Below are 24,482 nucleotides of genomic sequence, written 5' to 3' on the forward strand. Positions count from 1 at the left end.
AAAATAGTACCAATAAATCAAAATAGACCACTTTAAAAACATTATTATTTAGATGGTTAAACAGTCTCTCGTATACCATACATTTTTTTTTTTGCTCTTTATGTTTAACACAAGATCTAAACTTTTTTTTGGAAAAACGTTTTTCAAAGTGAAATAACTCACTTTTTTTCTAACTCAAAAGGCTAGTTTTCCCTAAATATTATTAAATTTCAAGGGGATGCGTGCAGCCAATAGCACCTGAAAAATAAGGGCTAAGAAATCATTGCCCCTACTTCTGAGGAGCTTTTATAATTATCATAAATTTAAGATGTCCTAATTTTGGAGAAAAAAATCAATTTCCTTTTTTTTTTAAACATTAATATTAACATTGATCAATTTGACTCAAACTTCCGATTACTTAATTTTTCACTAGAAAAAAAATCCCGTACCCGCTATTTTCCACTATCCCATTATGTGATCCTGCTCTCCTTCCACTCATTTTTAGAACTTTTATTTATTTTCCAATTTATAGAAAAAATATTTTCCTTAAAAATTTTATGAGCGAAATTAAATTTTTTTCCTCTCACCAAAAATAGTGCACTTTTGCTCAAAGATCTTGAGTACTCACACTTAACACTTCGTTTTTGGAATAACATTTAAAAAAATATTAATGAGTACTTATTATATTTACAGATGCGCAGTTATTGAAACTATGTATTGCACTGGCTGGACGTATCTTCATAACAGGAGCTTATTTCATTTCATTACTCTATGCCTCAGAGATATTTCCAACAGAAATCAGAGGGAAAGGAATGGCCATTTGTGAGTTCATTGGTGGCTTTGGTATCATTTTCTCTCCTTCCATCATTTACTTGGTAATTTCTTTCAACTAAGTTTTGTATACAATTATGATAAAATCGTTTCTACTTTTTAACTGCCACGTTGTAATTTTTTTAAGTTGTACAATTTTACTAACTTGTATATATATTCATCTAAGAGCATTCTTCTTTCAAAGACAATAAAATATTTTGTGATTTAATAGTATCAAACGTCACAGATTGCATAATAAATCAAAAGTGACACCATGATGGGGAAATAGTTTATATTATGTAGTTATTCATTAAAAGGGGTAAGCTTCAATTATTGTTTAAGGACAACTTTATGTTAAAGAAGGAGAGATGTATTTGATAAATGTTAAATGTAAGATGAACTTACATATCTATGGGACATGTTTGGGAATGAACCATTTATTTCTACTAATTCTTAATATAATAATCTTCAAATCTCAACAATTATCATATACATAATGAAGAGGTTATGTGGTTTAAAATGGTTTTTACTTTTTGCAGAGAAAATACCGGGAAAAATCATATTGTAAAATATGTAAGGGTTGTTCTTTTACAGTTCAATCTATTGTGGGATTTTGTCTCCTACATTCCAGAAACGTTTTAAGTCACAAAATCTCTTCATTTTGAAAATAAGAATTCTCTAAGCTTGAAGATTGAAATATACAAAGTTTTTTACAAATAATTGTCTATTGGTCCACTCCTAATTTATAGACATCTTATTGTGTATACACCAATTTATGTGGAAACTCTCCTTAATAAATCGGAAGTTACGTCATGCTGGAGGTATAGTTGTTGATACATTATGTAATGATTGAACAAAATTGTAAATACACTGTATTTTGCTCTCAGCTGTCATTTTTGTACTTATTTTCCCCTTATCAATCATGGTCCATGTAATAAGGTCCGGGCATTAAAAAAAAGCAGTAATTCTAATGACGACACTGTGGTATAAATATATTTCCTACTGAATATCGATAAGGAATGTATTAAACAAAATATGATTTTGAAGTGATAAATATGTACGTTTAAAACACCAATTTTTATCCTAATAAAACTTACAAATCAACATAATATATTTGCAACATCGTACCCCTGTGATGTCATTATAAAGTAAGATGACAAATAATTACTGTATTTTTTTTCTAATCCTGATACCTTTTAATACGGACTTTGATATGAGTATTCTGAACGTAGCCCTTGTTATTAAGCTGTTAACAAATCCAACAATTATTAATTGTGAAGAATTGTCTATTTACTACAAACGGACTTTGGTACTGTTCTCTTTCTTTTCAAAGAAGGGCTGTGATGTATAATAAAGTTAACCACGTGCTGTATAAAAAAATTCTTATCATAACTTTTGTTTTCACAAAACTGTCTAGTCCTTCAAAAGGATTGAATTCATTGATCAAAATATCTAGAGCTAATAAAATTACTACGCTAATTTTAATATCCCATTAACATTATAGTTACTATGTAAATGTGGAAACGTACCGATATACTTTTAAAACTTTTTTCGTTTTTTTTAAATAGAGCAAATATGGTAATAGTATTCCGATAATGATATTTGGTGTCATTAGTATTATGGCTGGATTGATGTCATGTTGTCTTCCAGAGACAGCGAATCATAAATTAGCTCAAACCATGGAAGATGGAAATATATTTGGAAATAATCAAAGGATTTTACCTTGGATTAAAAATTCATCAAATAAAGAGTACGTAGAATCTTACATATTAGGGTTTCTTATTCCCCAGAAAGTTGTCATTGAGCAGGATCCCGGGAAATATCCAGAATGAATAATAAATTTTATTTTAGTCTTAAAATAAAACATATATTCTCATTTCCTTCATCTGTATCATTATGATTGATTGTATATTTTTTTATAAGTACATAACCCGAACCGACCTGCGATAAATAACTAAATAGTAAGTGATGAACGAGTTTGGGTGGAGTTAAGTGTTAACATAGAATCAATGTAATTATTTTCATAAAAATATGGAAAATCTTGAATGGCAGATCTCAGACTGTTTTAAAAAGATATATGACATTATATTTCAAATTTGTGTCGATATGCATCAGTTTACAAATAATTAACTGATACATAAATAACAGTGTGTGAGTTTTTGGGTTAGATGTATCTATTAGGATAAACTGTATATGTATAATACAGAGAGTGTGTGCGTGTCTTTCATAGGTGCCCACACCGTGGGGCCTATGAGGCTAAAACTTTGCATGGGTACCTCTTTTGAACCTGGTCAGGCTAAGACGGGGTTCCCAATTTTTTTTCTATGTATGGAGTATAAAACGAGAAAAAATGATACTTCGTTGGATATAATTTATTATGGAAGGGCTTATTATATAATTGAATAATTAAATGTGCGATTTCCTGTAGGTGTAAAACCTCCAGAAATCCAAAGAAAAGGAAAAATCCTACTCCATATGTATACTTTTTTCAGACAGAAAATGACTTTTAAATGCCAGATAAAGCACACTTTTAAAATATCAAGGATGTAATTATGTATATTGTCTTAGATGGATTACATAATACCTTGGTAAAAATAAAGAGGGGGGAAATAATGTAATTACATTTAGTATCAAAGTATGAGGGTTACACTTATATGTAGGTTTGACATACATGAAGGTGTTTTTAGCACAAGAGTGGGGTTATATTTACAATGATGTATAAAATATGTTTTGGGAGTATGTAATAATAAAAGAACCCGAAAATTAACGTAGTTATCCTGACAAATTTTCAAGCTTTTTCTGTTGCCGGCCATGCTCTTCATTTCTCACGTCAAAATCACCACTTTGGAATTTTTCAAACCCCCTGAAGTACTGTGCTCTGCTTAGAACATGTCTATCGTAAGCTTCCACAAACATTTGATGGGCTTGAGAAGCGTTTTACTTCAATTGGTAACAGAAAATCAATGATGTTCGCGCATCGTTGTTTGTAGGGACAAAATTGAACATTTTTACAAGCGAAAAAAGTGCGTTGTTGAATGAAACTATACAAACAATGAATTAAATATTGTTGACACATGTCGAAATAAGCATTTAGTTTTCTGGACCGGTTTATAATGTCTAACTGGCGACCTAGTATAGAAAGGACATATAGGCTGGAATGTCTCAATCTTGTAGATCAGTAAGGGCTTACACTTATAACTCCCGAGTTAATACATTATTAGATACTCTGTCTTCAAGAATTAAATAATAATTATAAGAGCCTCCTGAAAATAAAAACCCTGTTTTGATTTCCAACTAGAAAACACCACTCCTGCTTTTTATGATATATTTTATACACCTCTGTTTATATACAAGTACATTTGTTTTGTAAATTTGTACGTTCTGCATCACTAATTTTTGTAAGTAAACAAAATATTGATCTTTTAGCATTTTCCAGGAGTTAAATCTTGAATGATGTGAAGTAGCTGATTCTATGTATTATGAACTCAAAAAAGAGTTTTCATATGTTTTGGATTTTTTTATAAATTTAAACATACTTCGTTTGGAATTCGTATCGTTTCCTAATCAGTCTATGATTCTAATATTGATAAAGTTATCCATTCAATTTTACAGTGGAGAAAATTAGTATTTAATCAATTGCCGATTTGGTTAGTTTGCCCATTAACAAAGAAAAGAACGGTCAATATAACTTTAATTTTCGGTTTATTTTAACAATGAAACATTCATAATTTAATGAGTCTTCCAGTACGACAATGACCTAAAACATACGGTTAAAGAAACAAAAGAGTGGCTCAAGAATAAACACATTAAAATCATGGAATGACCTATTCATTCTTTGGACCTCAGTCCTATATAAAATCTCAATCAGTGGGCAAACTTACAAATGAGAAAAACATCAATTAAGTATTTACTCCACAGTAAAAATTAAGAGCTATTATCTAAAAAAGAATTTAAAGATGGCAACAAGAAAAATATGGAAGACTGTATGTTTTAGTATTCAAAAGTTTCATTTCCCTTTTGACAATATAAGAATAAAAGACTCAACGTGATTAAGTGATAATTTGTAGTTAATTTATGATATTTAGGAAAATACAATGAGTTGGATAATAAAATACAAAATATTTAATAATATATTAGTCCTGTAATGCCTATCTGGTTAATGTAGTCGTTTTTCATATGTTTTTTTTTCCCCTTCTATATCAAATATTTATTATATTTTATTAAAACAAGTTTTTTTAGTTGTTTGTTTGAAATTGATAATTTAAAAATAATCAAATTAATATACAGACTTTTTTTACTAATATTTATAAAAATGAAGGATTGTTTCTATTATTATATAGTACCTCTATAATCAGAATAGTTTTTTTACGAAAAACAAATGTTTTAGCACTTTTCCAATGATGCACTAGAAGTTAATTATTTATATCTGATGATTCAATATATTTGTGATTGCATGCACGAAGTTTTTGACGAACAAAATGTGTAATATCGCTCTTATTGAATATTCAAAAATTCATGTATCAAATAGATATGTATGACGTTATAGGGTAAGAAGGGCCTAAAGTTTCATCATATTTAATATATATTCTTATACAAGTTGTAGTCCAAAAAAGGGGAGAGGAAACGTTTTAAAAGAAAAAGTTAGGTCAGTTGCTATGATGAGTATACTGAAATAGGATATGAGTCTTGTTTAATTGTTGATTTGTTTGTATACAAAATGATCTAGAGTGCCAAATATTTTAAATCCCTCAATGATAATATTCAAAAATGAAAATTATACTATAATGGAAAAGGGCCAAGCTTTTTGAAGTTTCTACCTGAATATATGTCTTTACTGGTTCTGGTTTTATACTTTTAATTTACATTACTTGCATAGATGGAGTGCCCAAGGAAGAAATTAAACCTTCCAACAAGACAGTGCATCGGCCCACAAGGCCAAAAAAGGGAAGGATCTTCACTTTTGGAGACCGGATTTTTGACCTGCAACAGGCCGGACCTGAACCAATACGATTTCTATCTCTGAGGGAGGGTTGAGCGTGAGTCCTGTGTAAATTTCCCGTACAATGGCAAAGCTGGATCTGCATGACGTCGCCCTAGCCTGCCAAAGCTTCCGACGTCCCATAGCTGAGGTTATCAAGAAAGGCCGATTTCATTATAAATAATAAAATGTCATTAAATGTAGCTTTCAAATAATAATACATTTATGGTTCTACCACATCTAGTTCGTTCGTTATAAGCCCTTAAAGGGGTTCTCAATTTAACTGGAACACCCAGTACATATTTTTTTTTTAAATTTGCTCATGCCCAATTATTGGAACTTTATGAGATTTTATTCTTTGACTTTTTAGATTACAAATTGATAAAGAATATAATACGCATTGAATTATAATCAGAATGTTCACAAAATGAACAATTTTACGGGATAAAAATGAATTGATAGTAATTAATTAATAGTTGCTGATTATAATTAAAATAGCAGATATTAAACTTATTGAAATAAGCCGTTACGATATTTTCAAATGGTAACTTATACAATCACCTTGTATACACAAATACGAAACCCCAGCTTGAACACAACATGTATAGTAGTTGGGCAATACTAAATGGTTAAAATAAAGAAATGATATTTAGAGGTCAAAAAAAATAAAAATAAAGTTGTCTCGGTAAAATAGTAAAATATCTGTTGGAAACCTGCTTATTATAGACATTGTTATTATTTACTGTTACTATTGTATAATTACGGGAGAAGTGACAATGCTTGCATTTTTAGGCATATAAGAATACAATTGTACATTTTGCTTGCACAAGTTAAGAAGAGTTGTTAATTTTCACTTCCCAAATGTGCTCTTTTTCCCTTCAAATTTTCAACAAGCATCAAAATTTCTAAGAGGTGAGAATACCAGAGGTAAAAAATGTATCCAGAAAAATTACCAGTCCAAAAATGTTCGAAGCAAAATTTACTACATCACATAATTCAATGAGTTTCTATCTGTAGTTGAATCCTTGTACCTACTAAAAAATGATTTCTCAACTTTAAACATCTGTGTTCAAGAAACATAAAATTATTAATTTAATAAACAACCCAACTTACGAAAAGGATTGAACTCTAATAGAAAGTTTATTGAACTCTACGATGTAGTATTATAAGTCTATTTAGACTTGATGTAGAATGCCGTAGAAAGTTTTTTTTTCATAATCAGTTTAAACACACCTTTATAAAGTATTTCTTACTGCTCTAAACTGATATTATGGAATGTATACCTTGTAATAATTTAGTTTGAATTGACAAATACAATCAAACCTGGTCTAACGATCACCTGATTTAAGGGTGTCGCGCAATAGCGGTTATACCAAGTTCCACGCAGGAATTAAATAACATAAAAAACTGTGTTGAGCGTGTATCTGCCAACCCCAGCCAACGGTCATACACATCATGACATAGGTATGTGATTACGTTTTAAACTTTCATCGACTGTAATAATACTATAAGCTTATAAACCATTGAATTAATAAAATATGTATGCATGTATAGTACGATTATATAAATGATTTTTTTTCTTTCTTTCCCTCTCTCTCTGAAAATTAATGTTATCTATGGAATCGCCATAGGTCATGGACAGCACGCTAGGGAGTTACTCTCTTGAACTTGATGTGTGTATGTTCGCACTCCGGTAATTCCTAGAGAAAGAAATATACTATATGTATATTGATTTCACCAAAGTTTCCTAGGTTAGATGGAGTATTACTAAAATGTTTACTTATGTTTAATCAGTGCAACTCCATCTAACATAAAAACAACAACAACAATAAAACGTAACATCTTTGTTTATTTCATAAGTCTATTTACACTTTTTAACCTAATTCTGACGGGGAAAAAAAAGTTATCTCTTGGGCCATTTCTGTCCAGAGGTAATTTACTGCTCAATTGAATTCTTTTATCCACTATTTTCAACTTTTGTATTTTTCCAAAATATAAAACCTTTGTGTCACTTGCCTGACATCTGAATATAGGTATGACTGTATATAAGTACAAAGCCACAAATTTTTCACATACCATATATATTATTGAAAGGTTAATCAATTTTATAGAATAACATTTTTTTTACAGAATTTATGATATAACAAAATACATTTTTTATCTATTGATACATACGGAAGGTCTATGAAGTAGTGATAGAATAGATGAAAATTGAATACAATTCATAAACATATTCTTTTTTTATGAAAAGAATCAATTTTGAGCGTATATAGGAATATAGTACTTCGTTTGTTTATAAAGCAAGAACTAGGGGTTCTCACTACGACGGGATCTCGTTTTCCCGGGACTTCTAAGGATTTTACACCTACGGGAAAATGCCGCATTTAATTATTTTGTGATATAAGCTTGATTTAATTATTATAATGATTCATGCATACCGAGTTGATCCGTCGGCCGGGTTGTGTATTCTACAAGATATGCAGTACCATAATCACATTTTTTTAGTAGGTAGGGGGGTGGGGGGCTGACTGGAATCACTATCGATGACACGCAACTAATGCCGATAATTACTAATACTGGAAAAAATTGAGATATCAAGCATCTTAGTCACCATTGATTACGGCCCAGACATATAAGCCCCAGATCCATCAAAACAATTAGCAATTTATTGCAGGTATAATCCGGTTAAGGAAAAAAAAATAAAAAACTGGATCTGTGGTCTTTAAAAAAACATAATACTCCGCCAAATTAAGGATAATGATAAAAATAGAGAATAAAAAATTGTAAATTCAGAAAAGCTTGAAATTTATTCTTTTTTTTTTTTAAATATAAAAATAAATTCATAAATTTCACTGTATTTTTGATTTACTAAGGAAATCTTTCAAAAAAAAATATTTAAGCAATTTAATTTTAGGGGTGTTACATGGAGAAAATCATTTATTTATATTATAAATGTCAACAAAAACAGTCACTCAATTACATTAAATAAATAAAACATTATCGATTTCTGACCAAAAATTTAAAAAAAAATCATTGAAATAAAATCAAAATCTTTGATTTAAATTTTCTTATTACGTTTAACTTTTTTGTAGGAAAATAAAAATGGCGTCACATATTGCACAATTACCACCCAAAAATACCCATAGTGTTTTACCAAGCTTCAAAATACAACTGTCCAAATTTCATGACAATCTGTTCTTAAGTTGAAGTGTTATTGTACTATGTGTGACGCTACTTTTGTTATTTAAAAAACAATGGATGAAAATAATTTCTTGTTTTAATTTTACAATACTTCAAGGTAGGCAGTGTGTTGAAATTTTTTAAACTTTTTAAAAAAAGGCAATTTTTAACAAAAATGTTTTTTCTTTGTTAAGCCTGGGACTTTTCAGCCTATTCTCTACTAACGGAATCCCACAATTTAAAAAATATATTTCTGGGTATACCGTTCAAAGAACATTTACCGGAAAATAAAAACCCTAAGAAAGACCCAAGATTATTTTTTTATTACTTTTATTCTCGTGCACTTTTTTATAACATAAATCATTTTTTTTGTCGCAGTGTACCTAACATACAATATAATATGTATTTTTTTAGTTGAATCTATGTATATAAAATGTATACATTTATTTTTTTTCTTTTCAAGTCAAAGGAAGTAAATAAATTATAAGCCATATCCACCCAATATGTTTTTTAGAGCATGCTATGTACAAACTAAATACAAACAATCTACACAAAATATAACATCATATGCGTTAAATCATCATTCAACTTGAATTTACCATTTAATTTTATTATAAAGTATAGTTTTTTGTTTTTTTTTGTAGATAAATGCAATAATACCAACGTCACATATTGCATAATTACCCCCTATACCACCCATATTTTTGAGACTCGGTCCAAGATTGCATTTTTTTCGGTTCTGTCTTAAGTAATTTTATCTAAACCGGTTCTGACCAATATTTCAATGTAGACTGCGATCTAAGACTGTTGACCGAAATTTAAACGTTTTTCAAATCGTGGACCGATTTTTTAAAATATTCTTTTAATTGGTATGATAAAATTGCACAGACTAAACAAAAGTAAACATCTGATCTAGAAATTGTCTTAGAAGTCCATATACATACATGAAACAAAATTTATCTGTCTGTATGTATAAATGTCTAAATTTATGAAAAACAGTTACTGAGTGTATGATGTGTTTCATATACAAATACAGTTGAAAGAAAATAAGATAATTTAGAGGGAGCACTGTATAAAATGAATTAAATTTTGCAAGCGTTTATTTCAACTCTTTAAAAAAGAAAAGGAGGAAGTACTTTATATATTCATGAGGAGAGAACGAATTGAGTGAGTAGCTACGTGTGAGTGTGCTCATGCAAAACGGAGAGCAACATCAAGAATTTTATTGGGGAGTTATCTTCTATATTATTAAAGCAAAATTTATATGTTTGTCGACCCCTAATAACTCGGGGCAATACCGGGTACTACTGATAGTAATGTATATTTTCTTCTTTAATCCGACCATGAATAGAACTTACGCACATGAGAATAATTTCTCCCAAGCACGTTATTCACGGATCAACGTCGCTCCACCGTTTATCTATCGGTCTCAATTGATGGAACAATTTTCTCCCATATCATGTTGTATGAGTTATACAAATTGTAAATTGTTCATATGTTTACAATTTAAAAAAATAAGTTAATTCATCTATACATTCGGTGTACACCAGATTTTTATTTGGGACCGATCCTGACCGATTTTTTATTTGAGACCGGACAAGACCTCTTCAAACGACAATATAATTTAGATCACTAAAAATTATAACAGTCTCAGACCGTTCTAGGATTTTCAGAACGAAGTCCAACACTAAATAAGGAAATTAAAGTGATTATATATGGTTTATGTCGGGATTAATGCGTGGTCTAAATTTTTTTCTTTTTTAAGATTATAATCTTTGTCCATTTCTAAAAACGAAAATGTCTTGCCTTTAAGAAAATGGGTGAAATATAAGGGGTTTTTTAATTCAAATTTTTGTGTTTTCGAATTGAAATTGAAAATTTAAGAAAGAATCAAATGACCTGACTCACTATTTTTGAAGATGTTTGTAGATAAATCAATAATTTTTTTCCATATGTGATACCTCTAAAATATGTCCCCTGCCTTTAAAAAAATTAATTTAAATGAAAAATAAACAAAGACTGTTGTATTAGAACAAGCTCTTTAGAAATGCCTCTAACATGGAGGACATGGAGAATGATGACATCACATGATTAAGCTTCACTGTATTTTTATTTACAAACGGGATCCTGCCATTTAAAAATAGATTTCCCAGAATCCTGTTCGAAGAAAATTTATAGGGCAATGAGATTTGGATTGCCCTTAAAACTATTTATTTTACTTTTACTCGACTCGCCCACATATTTTCCCCTTCCTAATATGACTTTACATTGCCAAATATTTTTGAATTTAATCAATAATTAATGGTCGCTCTCACTTCTTAAAAGAGTTGTCCTATATTGAAAAATTAGGAGAAAAACACCGATAACTCCAATTTTCTCTGATAACATAAATTGTATACCAATTCCTTTTTTGCTTCAGTAGTTTTTTGTAGTTTCAATATTAAATACTTTTTAACATCATTTAGATTAATTAATATAAAATGTATTTCAAAGTACTTTATCTACAAAACGAACCAATATTCTTGGTAGTAGTAAAATTTATTCTATTTTTCATTTTGTGTTTTCAAAAAAAAAAAAAAAAAAAAAAAAAAAAAAAAAAGTGTGCAAATATTGATAAATTTTAAGTTTTAGTATTAATCATTTTTTAAAGGTTATCCAACATTACAGTTTTTATAAATATTAGATCATCAAATAACTATTTTTTTTTAAATAGATGATCCAAATAAGGTGAAAATTTTACATAAAAATATGTCAAAAAAATTCTAATTTTAAATTAATAATGACTTGAATATCTTAATATCTTTTCAGTTGCTAGATAGCGTTAAAAGTTTGACAGCCCCTTCTCTATATTATTATACATTATATTTTATTATTAATTTCTAGAGTTCCAGTAATTGTTTAGAGAAACAGGAACGAAAACAACAACAACATTTTCTTCAAAACAAGAATGATGATTATTCCAAAACATTTGAAGAATATTCGAATATACAAAAATACAAAACAATTGTAGCTAATACTTAGATTATTTATGTTTTGATGAGATGAATATATTTATGTAACATACTCGAAATAAATATATTACAAAATACAAACATCATTGCTCTATTATTAGTATTTAATAAGAAAAGGATAAAATGATGAGTCATGGAATTCTAGCAACAATTAAGTCTATGACTTCATTTCCCCCCTTTTTTTCTCCACTTAAGTTATGGATAATTCTTCTTTCCAAAGCTTTATAAAGTAACCTCATTTTCAGTTAGTACAAAAATTCAAGAGACAGCTGCCGAAATTTCAGGGCAATCTATTCTTTAGTTTGTGTATTATTTTGCTAAGTGTGATCCTACTTTTGATAATTCCACAACAATGGAGCAAAAAAAAAAAAAAAATTGTGTATAAACTTTACACTTTTTTTTTATGATAACAAATACTGTTCAGGCTAAGAAATTGCTTGATAAGGGCTATGGGAACTCTGCTCCATAAAAACCAATAAAATAAATCAATAATTATTTTAATAAAGGTGATTTGAACAGAAAAAACGTGTTTTGTTCGTTAAGCCCTAGACATTTCACCCCATGTTTTAATATCATCTAATTAGTCTGTTTAAGATTGTTATAGAAATATTATATCAGATTTGAAATTTTAGCTGTTACTCGACTATATTTGGACAGATTAAAAAGCATAAATTATTAATACAACAGGATGTTGATGCCAAACTCCTCAGACAAGTTGTCCCATGCAGCCACTATGGCGGCCTTCATTGATCCACATTTGTTAGTTTCCCTCTCCAAAATGTCCCCCACAGAAAAGTTTAGCGGGTTCAAATCTGGCGAGGAGGGGGCCAAATCTCCTTGGACCAGAATCCAGCCATGTTATGGGAGCATAACTTTTGGCAGTCGGTGGATATGTGAGAGCGAACACCGTCCTTAGCCCACGTGTCGTAACCCTCAGAGTAGTTGGTCTTCAGCCATGGCAAGATGGTATACCGGAGCAGTCTCCCTGGCCTTGAAAAAAAAGGAGGCATCTTCTGCGCGTCAGAGGCCCTATGTCGAGGACCATTGTATGGGCTGGATTTTTGGTGCAGTACACCTCTTGGACCTCATCTCCATTATTTGGAAACATTGAAAAACAGGCTCCTGGAGCCCTTCAGAATACCCATAACTCTCGCCACCTCAACTTCAGCATCTAGGAAATCCGAGATCCGCTAACTTTTGGCTTTTGGCTCACGATGACGAGATGACGAAATGTTTATTATAATTATTTTTTTACATAAAAGATGTCTGAACTAGAATATCAAAAAAAAAAAAAAAAAATCACTAAACCTTCATATATTAATAACAGTCCGTGTTTTACTACCCAATTCTGTAATAAAATAAACGTTTAAAATAAAACATTATTTGTATTTAAGAGTTATTAGATAGAGTTGCAACCTAAACAGTGGTTTTCATTCTACAAAGCTTTCATCATTATTCTTTAATTCTTGAGGTGGGAACATCAAAGAATAAAGTGTGTGTGAGCATAAATGACGTAGTGATAAAGATGATTTGTTGGGGAGTTATAATTGTAAGTTCTACTTGGACTCTGAGTAGAATTGAGGAAATATGTTTTTCTAGATACGGAGTGGAATTTCTGTTTATTTTCATCCTTTTATAAGTTCTTACAGGTAATTAATCTTATCAAACGTCATGACAGTTAAGCTGTTCTTCTTTCAAACATTCTTCAAATTGTGGGAGTTATCATATCATTTTTAAGGTTTTTTTACATACCAGCAAGTCTTGAATCATTCCGTGGCCCTGTAAGGATTTATGAATCATTATATAATTTGTAAGACTCAGAGTAGAATTGAGAATTGATATCAGAGTAATTCTTGTCCATAGGTAATTTATCAAATCTATTATGAGTGTAAATAAATAAAAAAAATGGATATACAATCTGTTTATAAGAAATTACACATTGTAATCTTCTACCCTCAGAACTCTCCCTTACCGAAATGAAGAGGTTTTGAGTTTTAAACTGTGTCTTGCTTCAATGTATGAAAATTATGGAAGTACTAAAATTACTTCTGTAGCATTTGCTTTCTTTATATTATATTTCAGTATATGTACTTGTGTTTAATTCATAACTCGATCTTCTTTTCTCAAAAAAAAATAATATTGATAACTGCTTTAGAAATTAAAAACCACTGTTCAGGTTGCAACTACAAAAAGTCTTGCGATCGTATAAGATCATACTTTTGATAACTATTATCATTAAAGACTAAAAAGTAGTAATAAATTATTTCTTTAAGATTTGAGTGATTGATCTGATTTTTTAAATTTTACTTAACATGTCAATAATGTCATTTTTTTTTTTGTAAAATATTTTACATAAGTTTTACAAGTATATTCATATATTGTACATCTGTATATATAAGTCTATGTTGGGAACTCCTTTATCCTTGAATTTTTTTTTAAACATCGTTTCAAGGATCAATTTTACTTTAAATTAATTTTCAAGAATTTGTATTTTTTGTTTCTTTATATGTCATAAGTAAGGCTGTAAATTGTATGCCTTTGGGCATGTAAAAAGACAATCAAGATGGTAACTCTGTCAATTTGAATAATGTTTGGAAGGAGATCAGATTAGCAGTCACTAGTCTCAGTAGATTAGTTACTATAAGAGGAAGGAAATAAACTCCAGCCCCACTCTGTATCAAACAAGGACATGGACAGAAAGTACTGAGAGGTAGATCCACAATGTGACTCTGAGTTCAACAGGGATTTACACATATACATAACTTCCCAACAAATTATCAGCGTAACTCTTTGTCATTCATTAGCACAATGCAGTTAATATTTTGAACTTAGTTGATAAAAGAAAGTTTAGGTTTTTATGTTATGGTCCCGAGTAAAAATAAGCACTCAGAGGGGACTTGTTGATATGTACAAAAAAAATTTGGTAACTATAACAGTTTTTAGAGTGCTTTGGAGAAGAGCAGCTTAGCTGTCATTACGTTTCATTAGATTAGCTTAAAGTAGTGTTGGATCTGTCTTTTATGGTTACTACAACGGCTGAAATGATGTAGTTACTAACTATGTTGTTTCAGTTGTTCAACATAAATTTTTTCAAGAGACAAGATACCTGATGTTTAAGGTAGGAGGTGTATGGCCATAACTTATTATTATACGATCCAGTATTAATTTATTATTTTCTTAGTTGTTATATTATTCAATCCTATCTATGAGTCAAAGTAGCTATAAAGGTAGCTTGAACTGTAGTGGTACAGTAGTAGACTGGAGTGGGGACTGAAAGACCGAGTTATTGTTTCTTAGGACCATTAAATGGTAAAAAAAGATCAAACGGATCCAACACTAGCTTCAAGTAATTATAGGAGGAAGGAAATAAATTAATGTCCTACTCCGTATCAAGCAATGACATAGGCATAATTACTACTTCAATGTCGTTCCTCAATTCTACTTCGACTCTAACAAGGATCCAGACTTATAAATCTAAAAAAAATCATTGGAGTAACTCTCCATCATTCATCTTCACACATTCGTAATAACACTCTATGTGGAATAATTCAGTGGTGTATGTAGCTACAGCCGATATCAAGATAGTCTTCAGATTTCTTTCGTCAATCACCCTATCTTCTGTGCGCTGTTAAGCAATAAACACTTAACAACTACTGATAGATGCAGAAATTGTTTTTTTCTCATCTGGACTCTGCTTCCTTTTTAGACGTATTACTAAATAGCACAAATGCCTTCCAATATCGTGGCTCAAAATCTACAATATATTTGGAATAAAGTAATATAAATCTTTTATAATCTATAGAACGGGATAGCAAACAAAAGCGTGCTTGATATTGTTATAAATTCGTCAATAGTCTTTGCAATATAGTGAAAAAGTAATCAGACTAGTAGATTATTTGGCCTTTTTAATAAATGTATCCATGTTTTATTTAAAGACGTGTTTTTTTAGAAAATAATATTTTTTTCTATTTTAGTCATGACTTTAAAAAAACTTAATTGTCAATTTGTATAATTATCCTTCTAGCTTGCTTAACTGTTCACGGGCCACATTTGTCACTTGTATTGTATAAAATTAGAAAAGAAAACATCAAAAGATTTACCTAATTGTTGTAACATCAACACGACATCATCTCATTATGTCATTCTTCTTTTGAGAGAAGTGAATAATTTGGATGATGACTCAGAAGTTTTCACTTTGTGTTGGTTTTTTTGCATTAATGATAAATGATTTCTATTCATGAACAGAATATATCTGTAGTCCGTCAACACAAAAAAAAACTAGAATAATTTTCTCATTATTGAGTGGTAATTACACTTCAGCCAATAATTATTATCAATTTCTTTCAACAAATTATTCTTATTAATCATTTGGAGTCACCGCAAATTGTATTTAAAATAGCCAAGATTGATTATCACAATTAAACAAGGGGGGAATTTTTTCAAGGCCATATTGAGACCAATATTAAATATGTTTTCAAGGCCATATTGAAAAAATAAAGATTTTCCGAAATTGTTTTTATGTGGACAGTTTGCCATTAGTATTGTCTTTATGATTATAAAAAAGGATTTGAGTTATACGTAATATAGTAGGTAAAGTGATAACATATTTATATAATTCATTTTCCTTTATATTGTAAAGAGTAGGGTCGTAAATCTCAATCATTTTTTAGCGTGTGAGTTTTATGGTTGTTGGGAATGGGGTGCGTATGAATGACAGAAAATAACATTGAGGATTTGTTGGTAAGCATAACATAAAAGCTTATTTCTCTGATGGACTCGGTGTATCGATGTCGGATAAATTCCTATTAAGATATGGAGTGGGTGTTTTTTTTCCTCTCCTCTCAGGACCACTTATATCTAATTATTGAAACGTCATGACAGCTTCGCTGCTCTTTTTCAAAAGATTCTTCAATTTATTACATGCCAATAATGCTTACGATTTACAACCTTAGTTATTTTTGGACTCGGAGCACAGTTAATGATTGACTTTAGGGCAATTCATGTGTATGCCTTGGTAGATACAAAGTGAGATTTGGGCTTATTTTCTTCCTCACCAGCTCAAAATTGCAATAAATCTAATAAAACTTCCTGACGGCTAAGTTTCTTCTCTGTCAGACATTCTTTAAATTGTAAGGGTTAATATATTAATTTCCGAGTTTTTCTTTTTTTTTTACATACAGATAGATCATATTTTTTTAAACTCACACGACATATTATGTAAAACTACACAAATTACGCTGATATTTGATAGTTTTGTCGATCAACACATTTTTATTGATAATAATAATTTTCCATAACGGAAGATAAACATACAAGCCATATTAAGTGTTAAAATCTATCTTTAAAAAATTTGTACTATGACCTTAAGGGAAAAAACATTATTTTGAAAGAACAAATATGTTTCCTTTTAGAGCTGCTCACAAGTCATTTTTCAGAGTACAAAGTCACAGTCTAATGAGGTGACTCACCAAACTCTAAGCATAGGGAATATTCAGGATCTTTTCACAGTTGTGGATTAGTCTATTTGTCATAAATTAAATACACTTCATCCTCTCCAATTTTAACAACATAGGAATATTATTTGATAAGTGAACTGATATAAGTTACTGATTAGGGATCATAAACAAACATTGTTATGAAAATGGGAGGAAGGGGTCAGAATTATGTGAAAAAGAACCACTCAGTTTATAAATGTTCCATTATTCCATTTTTAATAAACAGGTCTTTTAAAATAAATATAAGTGAGTATTTCCAAAGTCACTCTTCAAAAGAACTTAGTTAATAACAGACATTATAAATACATTATACCAAAATTTTATTGATTTGATGTTAGCTCAACAATGATTTACTTATAATTACCTTTCCCAGAACTGGTCTCCTTGAATAGTTTCATTGTCAATTCTAATTGAACAAATAAGAGAAAATACCTTTCTAAGATTTTAACATTGAAAAAAGATAGATTTGATATTTTTTGTCTTTATTATGAGGCTGTAGGCATGTTTTTCTAAGGAAAACGTAACGTCATTTGGGGATATAGAGCTGTTGTATTTTTTCTTGTAGTTTTGTTTTTTATTTATTTTCCACTAATTCGTCAAAAGTTAAATCCACAAACTGGTCATAAGTGTAGGTGCACTTATGTCTAGATAACTGCGATTTGGATACATATTCCGAAGCAAAGAATAATCCAAACTCATACGCAACTATTTATCTTCTTTGTAATATAGTATTTCACTCATGTAGGCAATCTTTTCTGCATAAATTTTCTTAATAAATATCTCGTAGTTGCTCATAATAAAGATCAGCTTTGTCAGTTGATGAGACTCAAGCTCGAACGATGCATTTATAATGATATTATCTAAGTCATGCATAATGTGGTTAATGTTGTCTTGAGTAAGAGAAGAATGAGTATTTTGTATATGTCAATAACATTTGGATGGTTGGTTATAAAGGTCAGAATAACGTGGCTGTTGTGATATGTAGGACAAACAAGTAACAAAAGACATATCCACATTAATATTGACAGTGAACCCGATCTTAATCAAGTTTGCAGACGGTTCGAATAGACAGTAAAACTGACTAAATTCATTTGTTCTAAAGTTTCCGATTATTAATGACCTCAATAGATAAAAACATCATTTTGAATAACTACCACACTCAGTTCTAATATTAACAATAAACCAACTATTACTATTAAAAGCTCTAACTTGGATATTAATACTTGCCCCCATCCCAGTAACACTAACAATAAATGGCAACAATTAATCATGTAACGGTCCGAAACTCTCTCCGTTAGTCAGTACTCCAGACGCGTCCACAAGATTATATATATATATAGATTAGGGGGGGGGGATGAATTTTGAATTTGTTGCATTATTAAAATTATAATTAATGAACTTTTTTTATCCATATTTCCTCATACAAAATTTTCTATGGAAAGAAAGCACTAAAATTTGAAACTAGGAGAAACCCTAATACTAATAATAAGTCATAAATAGTTTAGGTTGGATGATATTATGATTCAACTTATAGATATAGTGACAAAAGTGCACTTATTATTCCAATACACTTCCTAGATCCTAGGATATACTTACAATCAAAGGCTTTATTTAAAGTATTTTAACTTTTAAGTTGGCAATTGAGAGTGACAAATCAATAATTATTTATTATCTCTCTCAAATGAAATTCAAATTTGAACGAATGAATTAACTCTTTCTTATTCTCTATGCCTAAACAGCCGAAACTGCCTGAATTGTTTTTCTTCCTTTCTGGTTTAAGGAAGGGACTATAAAATAAAAAATACATACTATCGCCTCAACCAGAATTTTTTTTTCTTGTCCATTTGCGTGAGCCTTCCTTATGATAAATAATTCTATGGCTGAGTCCGAATAGTAATTAAGACCACCATGAGCGTCAGAACAGAGGAGCTATTGATTCACTTTATATTTTTTGAAGGAAATATTAATGAAAAGTTGCATGGTTATATGACGTCATTTTTTCTTATTCAAGCCCCCTCTCCATTTTTAATTTGGTTTCGGGGGAGTCCATAACATTGAGTTGTCATCATCAATATTAAAATCCAATTACATAAAATGATTTATACCTCTGAAATTCTAATTATCATAATAATTTTAAATCAGGATGGTTGTAAGTCTACTGCCCGAGTCAAGTCTGAATTTGCATGGTGCTACCTTTATTGTACATCGCAAAACTTCTTCTAAAAAGAAACAGAAAAAATGCCCAAATCAATTGGTAGTTAGGCAATTCTGGATCAATTCTTCTCAATGATGGAATTATTATTTGACAACGGTTGGGGAATTGTTCACAGTTTAACAAAATCAAATTCGAATTCGCTAAATCAACATTCGGCACGCTAATTCGAGGAAAAGAATTAGAAACATCGAGAGGTTCCAAAAAAATACAGTGAAATTTTTTGTGTTAATAAAGTAACGTCTTGTTTGACTTCGTGGCGTTACTCTATTTGCTTTTATAAGAATTTACATAGCTTTTTGGTTTACTTATTTTTCCCTTATCTGTTTTCTGACCATTAATAAGTGGATTTCTATTTAGATTTCTTAAACTGAGAAGATTTCAGCAATAATTGAATTAATATTTCGTAGTAAGAAAGAAGTGACTAACTACTTACTGATTTGAAGCCTAATTTGTGTGAGTTTTTTTTTTTTTTTTTTTTTTTTTGAGACAAAGGTTGAAAGATACAATAAAGGTAATGCCTTAATTTAAATGCCATTTGATTTCGATTCATGGAATACAATCCATATGGTAGAGGTTGTTTATTCATTAATTCCCTTAATTTTTGTAACGTTTTGCAATTCTTTGGATTATTTGCAACACTCTTCTTCTTTTTTTTTTTTTTTTTTCTAAAAAGAAATAGATTAAATGCATAAAAATAAACTTAAAATCTATAATATAATTATATATATGAACTAAATCCATTTAGTTAAGTAAGGACTCATAACTATTTTACTCATAGAGCCACACAAGGAGAAATGCAGAAAATGGCAAAACAAGATTGGATTACATTCCTAAATAATAGCAACAGAAGTTCTTAGCCATTTCTATAGATGAAAGTTAATTAGTTAGTATTTGGTAAAGGTGGGTTACCAGTTACCTTATTTATCATGTGTGTAAACACAATTTATTTGTAAGAAATTTACATATTATGATCTTAAAACTTCAACAAATCTCCTTTTCAAAATAAAGTGGTTCTAAAATTTAAAATTCTTATTGTTTTTGGGGAGAGAAAATTGCACATTTTCTAAAATTTGTGTTTACGAAGTTAATTCATCATGCCATTTTCATTCCTATAAAAAAGACACATTATTCTTAAAAATAAGCTGGTAATTAGTTCTGTTCCAAAAATGTACACGTATGTTATACAGTGACGTAAATTGTGTGTATTTTGGAATTGGTAATCTGAAGAATGAATTTTATTTTCCTTAGCAGTTGTCATTATTATTTAGTTCCTGAGTAGTGAACATCCTTTCCTAAATATATTCAAAACCTAATTGAACGTTCATGTCTGGCCATAAAAGAACGAGAGTAATCTTAAGGATTGGTTGCGGAGTTATAAGTCCTTGTTGGGCTAAGAGTAGAATTGAGTATCGATATCGGAGTAATTCTTGCCAATGTCCTTGTTTAGTTCCTTGTCTCCCTCTTCCCTTGTCACAACTGACTGAAGAATGTTTTGGAAGGGATCATCTACAAATTGTCATTGTTACCATGTGGATTTTTGGTTTCTCTTTTTACATGCCCATTATACATACGATTTTCATCACTATGTAAATACGTGTGCAAGCATGATAGATGTTGTAACCCAGTTTAAGTATTTTCCTAATTGGTTCAAAATGGTTGCCATATTTAACTATTACGGAGTCCTATGGAAAGTGAGTGCATGTATCCAAAAATACAATCTAAGTAGGGATAAGAATAATAACTTAGGCCGGACCTGGTTTTAGTTTGAGCGGATCTGGGACAAAGACAAATGTGTGAGGCTCTACTCTTTATATTATTTCTCGAAAATTGGAATTTAATTAATTTATAATCATATTTTATAGAAAATTAAATGTAGAGCTTTTTTTTTAAAGGAAGACGTACCTCATTTTTTCTCAACTGCCCTTTATTTCTAATTTTTTCTTAAATCTAAATGGTTGAGAGTAAATTGAGAAGTTCACTATATTAAATTATGTATTACGAACACTTTTGTTACTGCATTATTTTGTAGATTTTTAACTCAATCTAATTTGATACAATAAATAAAAGTCAAACATAAATATCATTATAAGACAAGCATCTACCTTTAGAATTAATCTAATAAAGAAAACAATTATTTACATGATTATATTAAAACCGGAAATGGTTTTATTAGTAAATTTAATAAAGAAGACCAGGATGATAATCATAATATAATAAATTATCCCATCTTCTTTTCTTCAACCCTTTTGCTTCTTTTCTTCTCAAGCTACAACCTTGCTAACACAAAAATGTACTGCATTTTGTTGTCTACTATCGATGTTTCTACTTCTGTTCTCCTTATCAGTGCTCTGAACAGTGATTGTTGAACAATTACTAACAATTATTGAGTACAAGCAGTTGTATTTCGCATTACCAGGAGTAATTAGGGGTCGGCTAAAAGACACATTTTACATTAATAACTCCCCCAGATATCATCAATATTCCGTTCCGTTTTTCATGAGCATCCTCTCATGAAACTATTCAATACTTATATTCAATAATACTTATTATTAATTCATATATTTTCTCGCTTCAAGAATGAAAGAATAAGGGTAGGAGAAAAAGAAAATATGTTTAGAGCACTCACTAATAAAAAAATCATCTTAACATATCAGTGTTAATATTTAATTCAAATACACATGAATGGTACCCATCAATGCCTGGAGTTAATAGCAGTGGATGAAAATTCAAATTTTGGTTTAATAAAATAGAAATTAACTCCCCTACAAATCCTGGGCATCACTCTCCGTTTTTCATGTGCAAAACTTGTAAAAACTTTGACGTTCTCTCCTCAAGCAATAATAATAATAACAGGTTGAGAAAAGATGAATTGATGAGACAGAGAGTATTTTAGCTCGTTGTTAAACCTCATCTAAAGCATTTAATAGTATAAACTTGTAAGGAAGACACAAGCGTGCCTGCTGCAAATGGGGTATTAGAACATTGTAAGAAATTAATACAATAACAAAATATAAGTTCATAAGGTCATTTGTCAACCATTGGTTATATTTTTATGAAAAAAACACCCATTTATTAGATTTAAATAGTCGAACGTAAACTGATTACTTATATCTAAAAAAAATGGTCCATGATAGGCTCTATATTGGAATTCAATAATTTCAAAAAAACTGTTATTTATGAATTTCACATGACTGATTTTTTTATATAGGTATATGATTGACTATTTGAATCTAAAATGTACTTCCCTTTTTCTATAAAAATATGACAAATGGCCTTAGAAGTTATGTTATGCTATTGTAGTAACTTATCTGTTCTCCTACCCATTTGTTGAAGGCGCACTTGAGCCTTCGCTTACAGGTTTTTAGCATTTTATATTAATAATATGTCTAAAGTCACATTCTTTTATTTATTTATGTATAGTGTTCTTTTTCTTTTTTAATATGAGTTGAACTAAACGCTTGCGAGATTTAATTCATTTATATAGTGGTCTTTGTCTAATATACTCCCTTTTTTTTTCTTTATACTGTATATGATATACATCATGGTCTACTACTTAAACTGCACCCGGTGACTTGTTTTCATATATACAGACATTCATACATACATAAGTTACTAGTTTTTACTCGCTAGACGGCTCTAAAGTTGAATCAGTGTTACTTTAATGATTTTTAGTAGTATTTATTTTTTGCATAACAAGAGATGTTTCACTCAATTCTTATGCCTGAAATGAGACATAATTTAGATTAAAGGAAGCTAGAGTTGATGTTATTATAATTAGTAGCCAGAAATGAAATTTTATTTTATTAATAAATAGCAAACACGTCTCTAATATTTCACTAATACGACTACATTATAAATTGGAATATAAAATATATTTAGATGGTTTACATAAGGGAGCACTATATACCATGTATTACCTGATGATATCTGTACACGCTTACAATATTTCATTAATAACATTACAATCTCGGATCAAAATATGTTTATTTTATACATCATTAAATTTTTTCTTCAAAAACAATAATGTTTTCTTGGTTAAGACAAAAAATCATTCATTTTGCGGTAGGAAAGGGGGGGGGGTCATATTCATACATTCAGGTAGAGAGAAAGACAAACTTTGCTTTATTAACATAGATTAATTTTATAGTAGGGAAGAACTGGGTATCCATCAACCGATTTTGAAGCTTTTTTTTTGGATTTTTGAGAAAAGGTTGCGTGATTTAATAAAAGTGTAGTACTATTCAAAAATATTATAACTATTTCTTGTTGGGTAGAGCTATTGTCACTTTATACCCTGATTGGTTTCAATTTCGTGTCAATTTCCATAATAAAAATTGACAAAAAAATTATATTACAAAATAGTTTGAAAAAAAAGTTTTTTATTACTTTGCCTAGATCTACATTGTATGCAGAGATGACTTTAAATGCAATATAAATTACTATCAAATCAGAGTTTATTTTCAAAGACACTTGCAAAAATTCTTTCATTTTATATATTTATTGAAATATTTGGTTACTGTACGTTATTTTAAGTAAAAACACGTAAATAATGAAAAATTTTATTTGAAAGACCATATCGTGGCTAATATAATTCTAGTAAATCTATTTTAAGGTTCTTAAGGATAGCTAAAATTCTTGGACATCTTAATTCAACCAACAATTTGAAAACAAAGCCTGTTATTAACTCAAATATACTTATAAATATTGATTTGTAAATATATATATATATATATGAAATAAACAAATGAATTAAAATTGCCCCTTTTCTTGATTTTGGTTTATGTTGACACACCACAAATCTTAATTTTGTCCAT

At 29.7% G+C, this 24,482-nt stretch overlaps 1 protein-coding gene across 3 annotated transcripts in view; it reads left to right on the forward strand.

The window, feature by feature from the left end:
- LOC121125513 (organic cation transporter-like protein) overlaps positions 1–24,410 on the forward strand; it is a 68,667-nt gene extending 44,257 nt beyond the window's left edge. The window contains exons 9-11 of one of the 3 annotated variants that reach the window (XM_071891537.1): positions 673–854; positions 2,358–2,539; positions 24,281–24,410. In XM_071891537.1, coding sequence (XP_071747638.1) covers positions 673–854; positions 2,358–2,539; positions 24,281–24,383 — 467 coding nt within the window. In that variant the 3' untranslated portion in view covers positions 24,384–24,410. Of the gene's footprint in view, positions 1–672; positions 855–2,357; positions 2,540–11,830; positions 12,040–24,280 lie in introns of those variants that run through there. The other 2 variants (XM_040720711.2, XM_040720712.2) reach the window with 2 other exon arrangements.
- The last annotated feature ends 72 nt before the right edge of the window (positions 24,411–24,482 follow it).

Source organism: Lepeophtheirus salmonis, chromosome 10 (assembly GCF_016086655.4).
Source record: "Lepeophtheirus salmonis chromosome 10, UVic_Lsal_1.4, whole genome shotgun sequence".
In the NCBI taxonomy this organism is placed as follows: domain Eukaryota; kingdom Metazoa; phylum Arthropoda; class Copepoda; order Siphonostomatoida; family Caligidae; genus Lepeophtheirus; species Lepeophtheirus salmonis.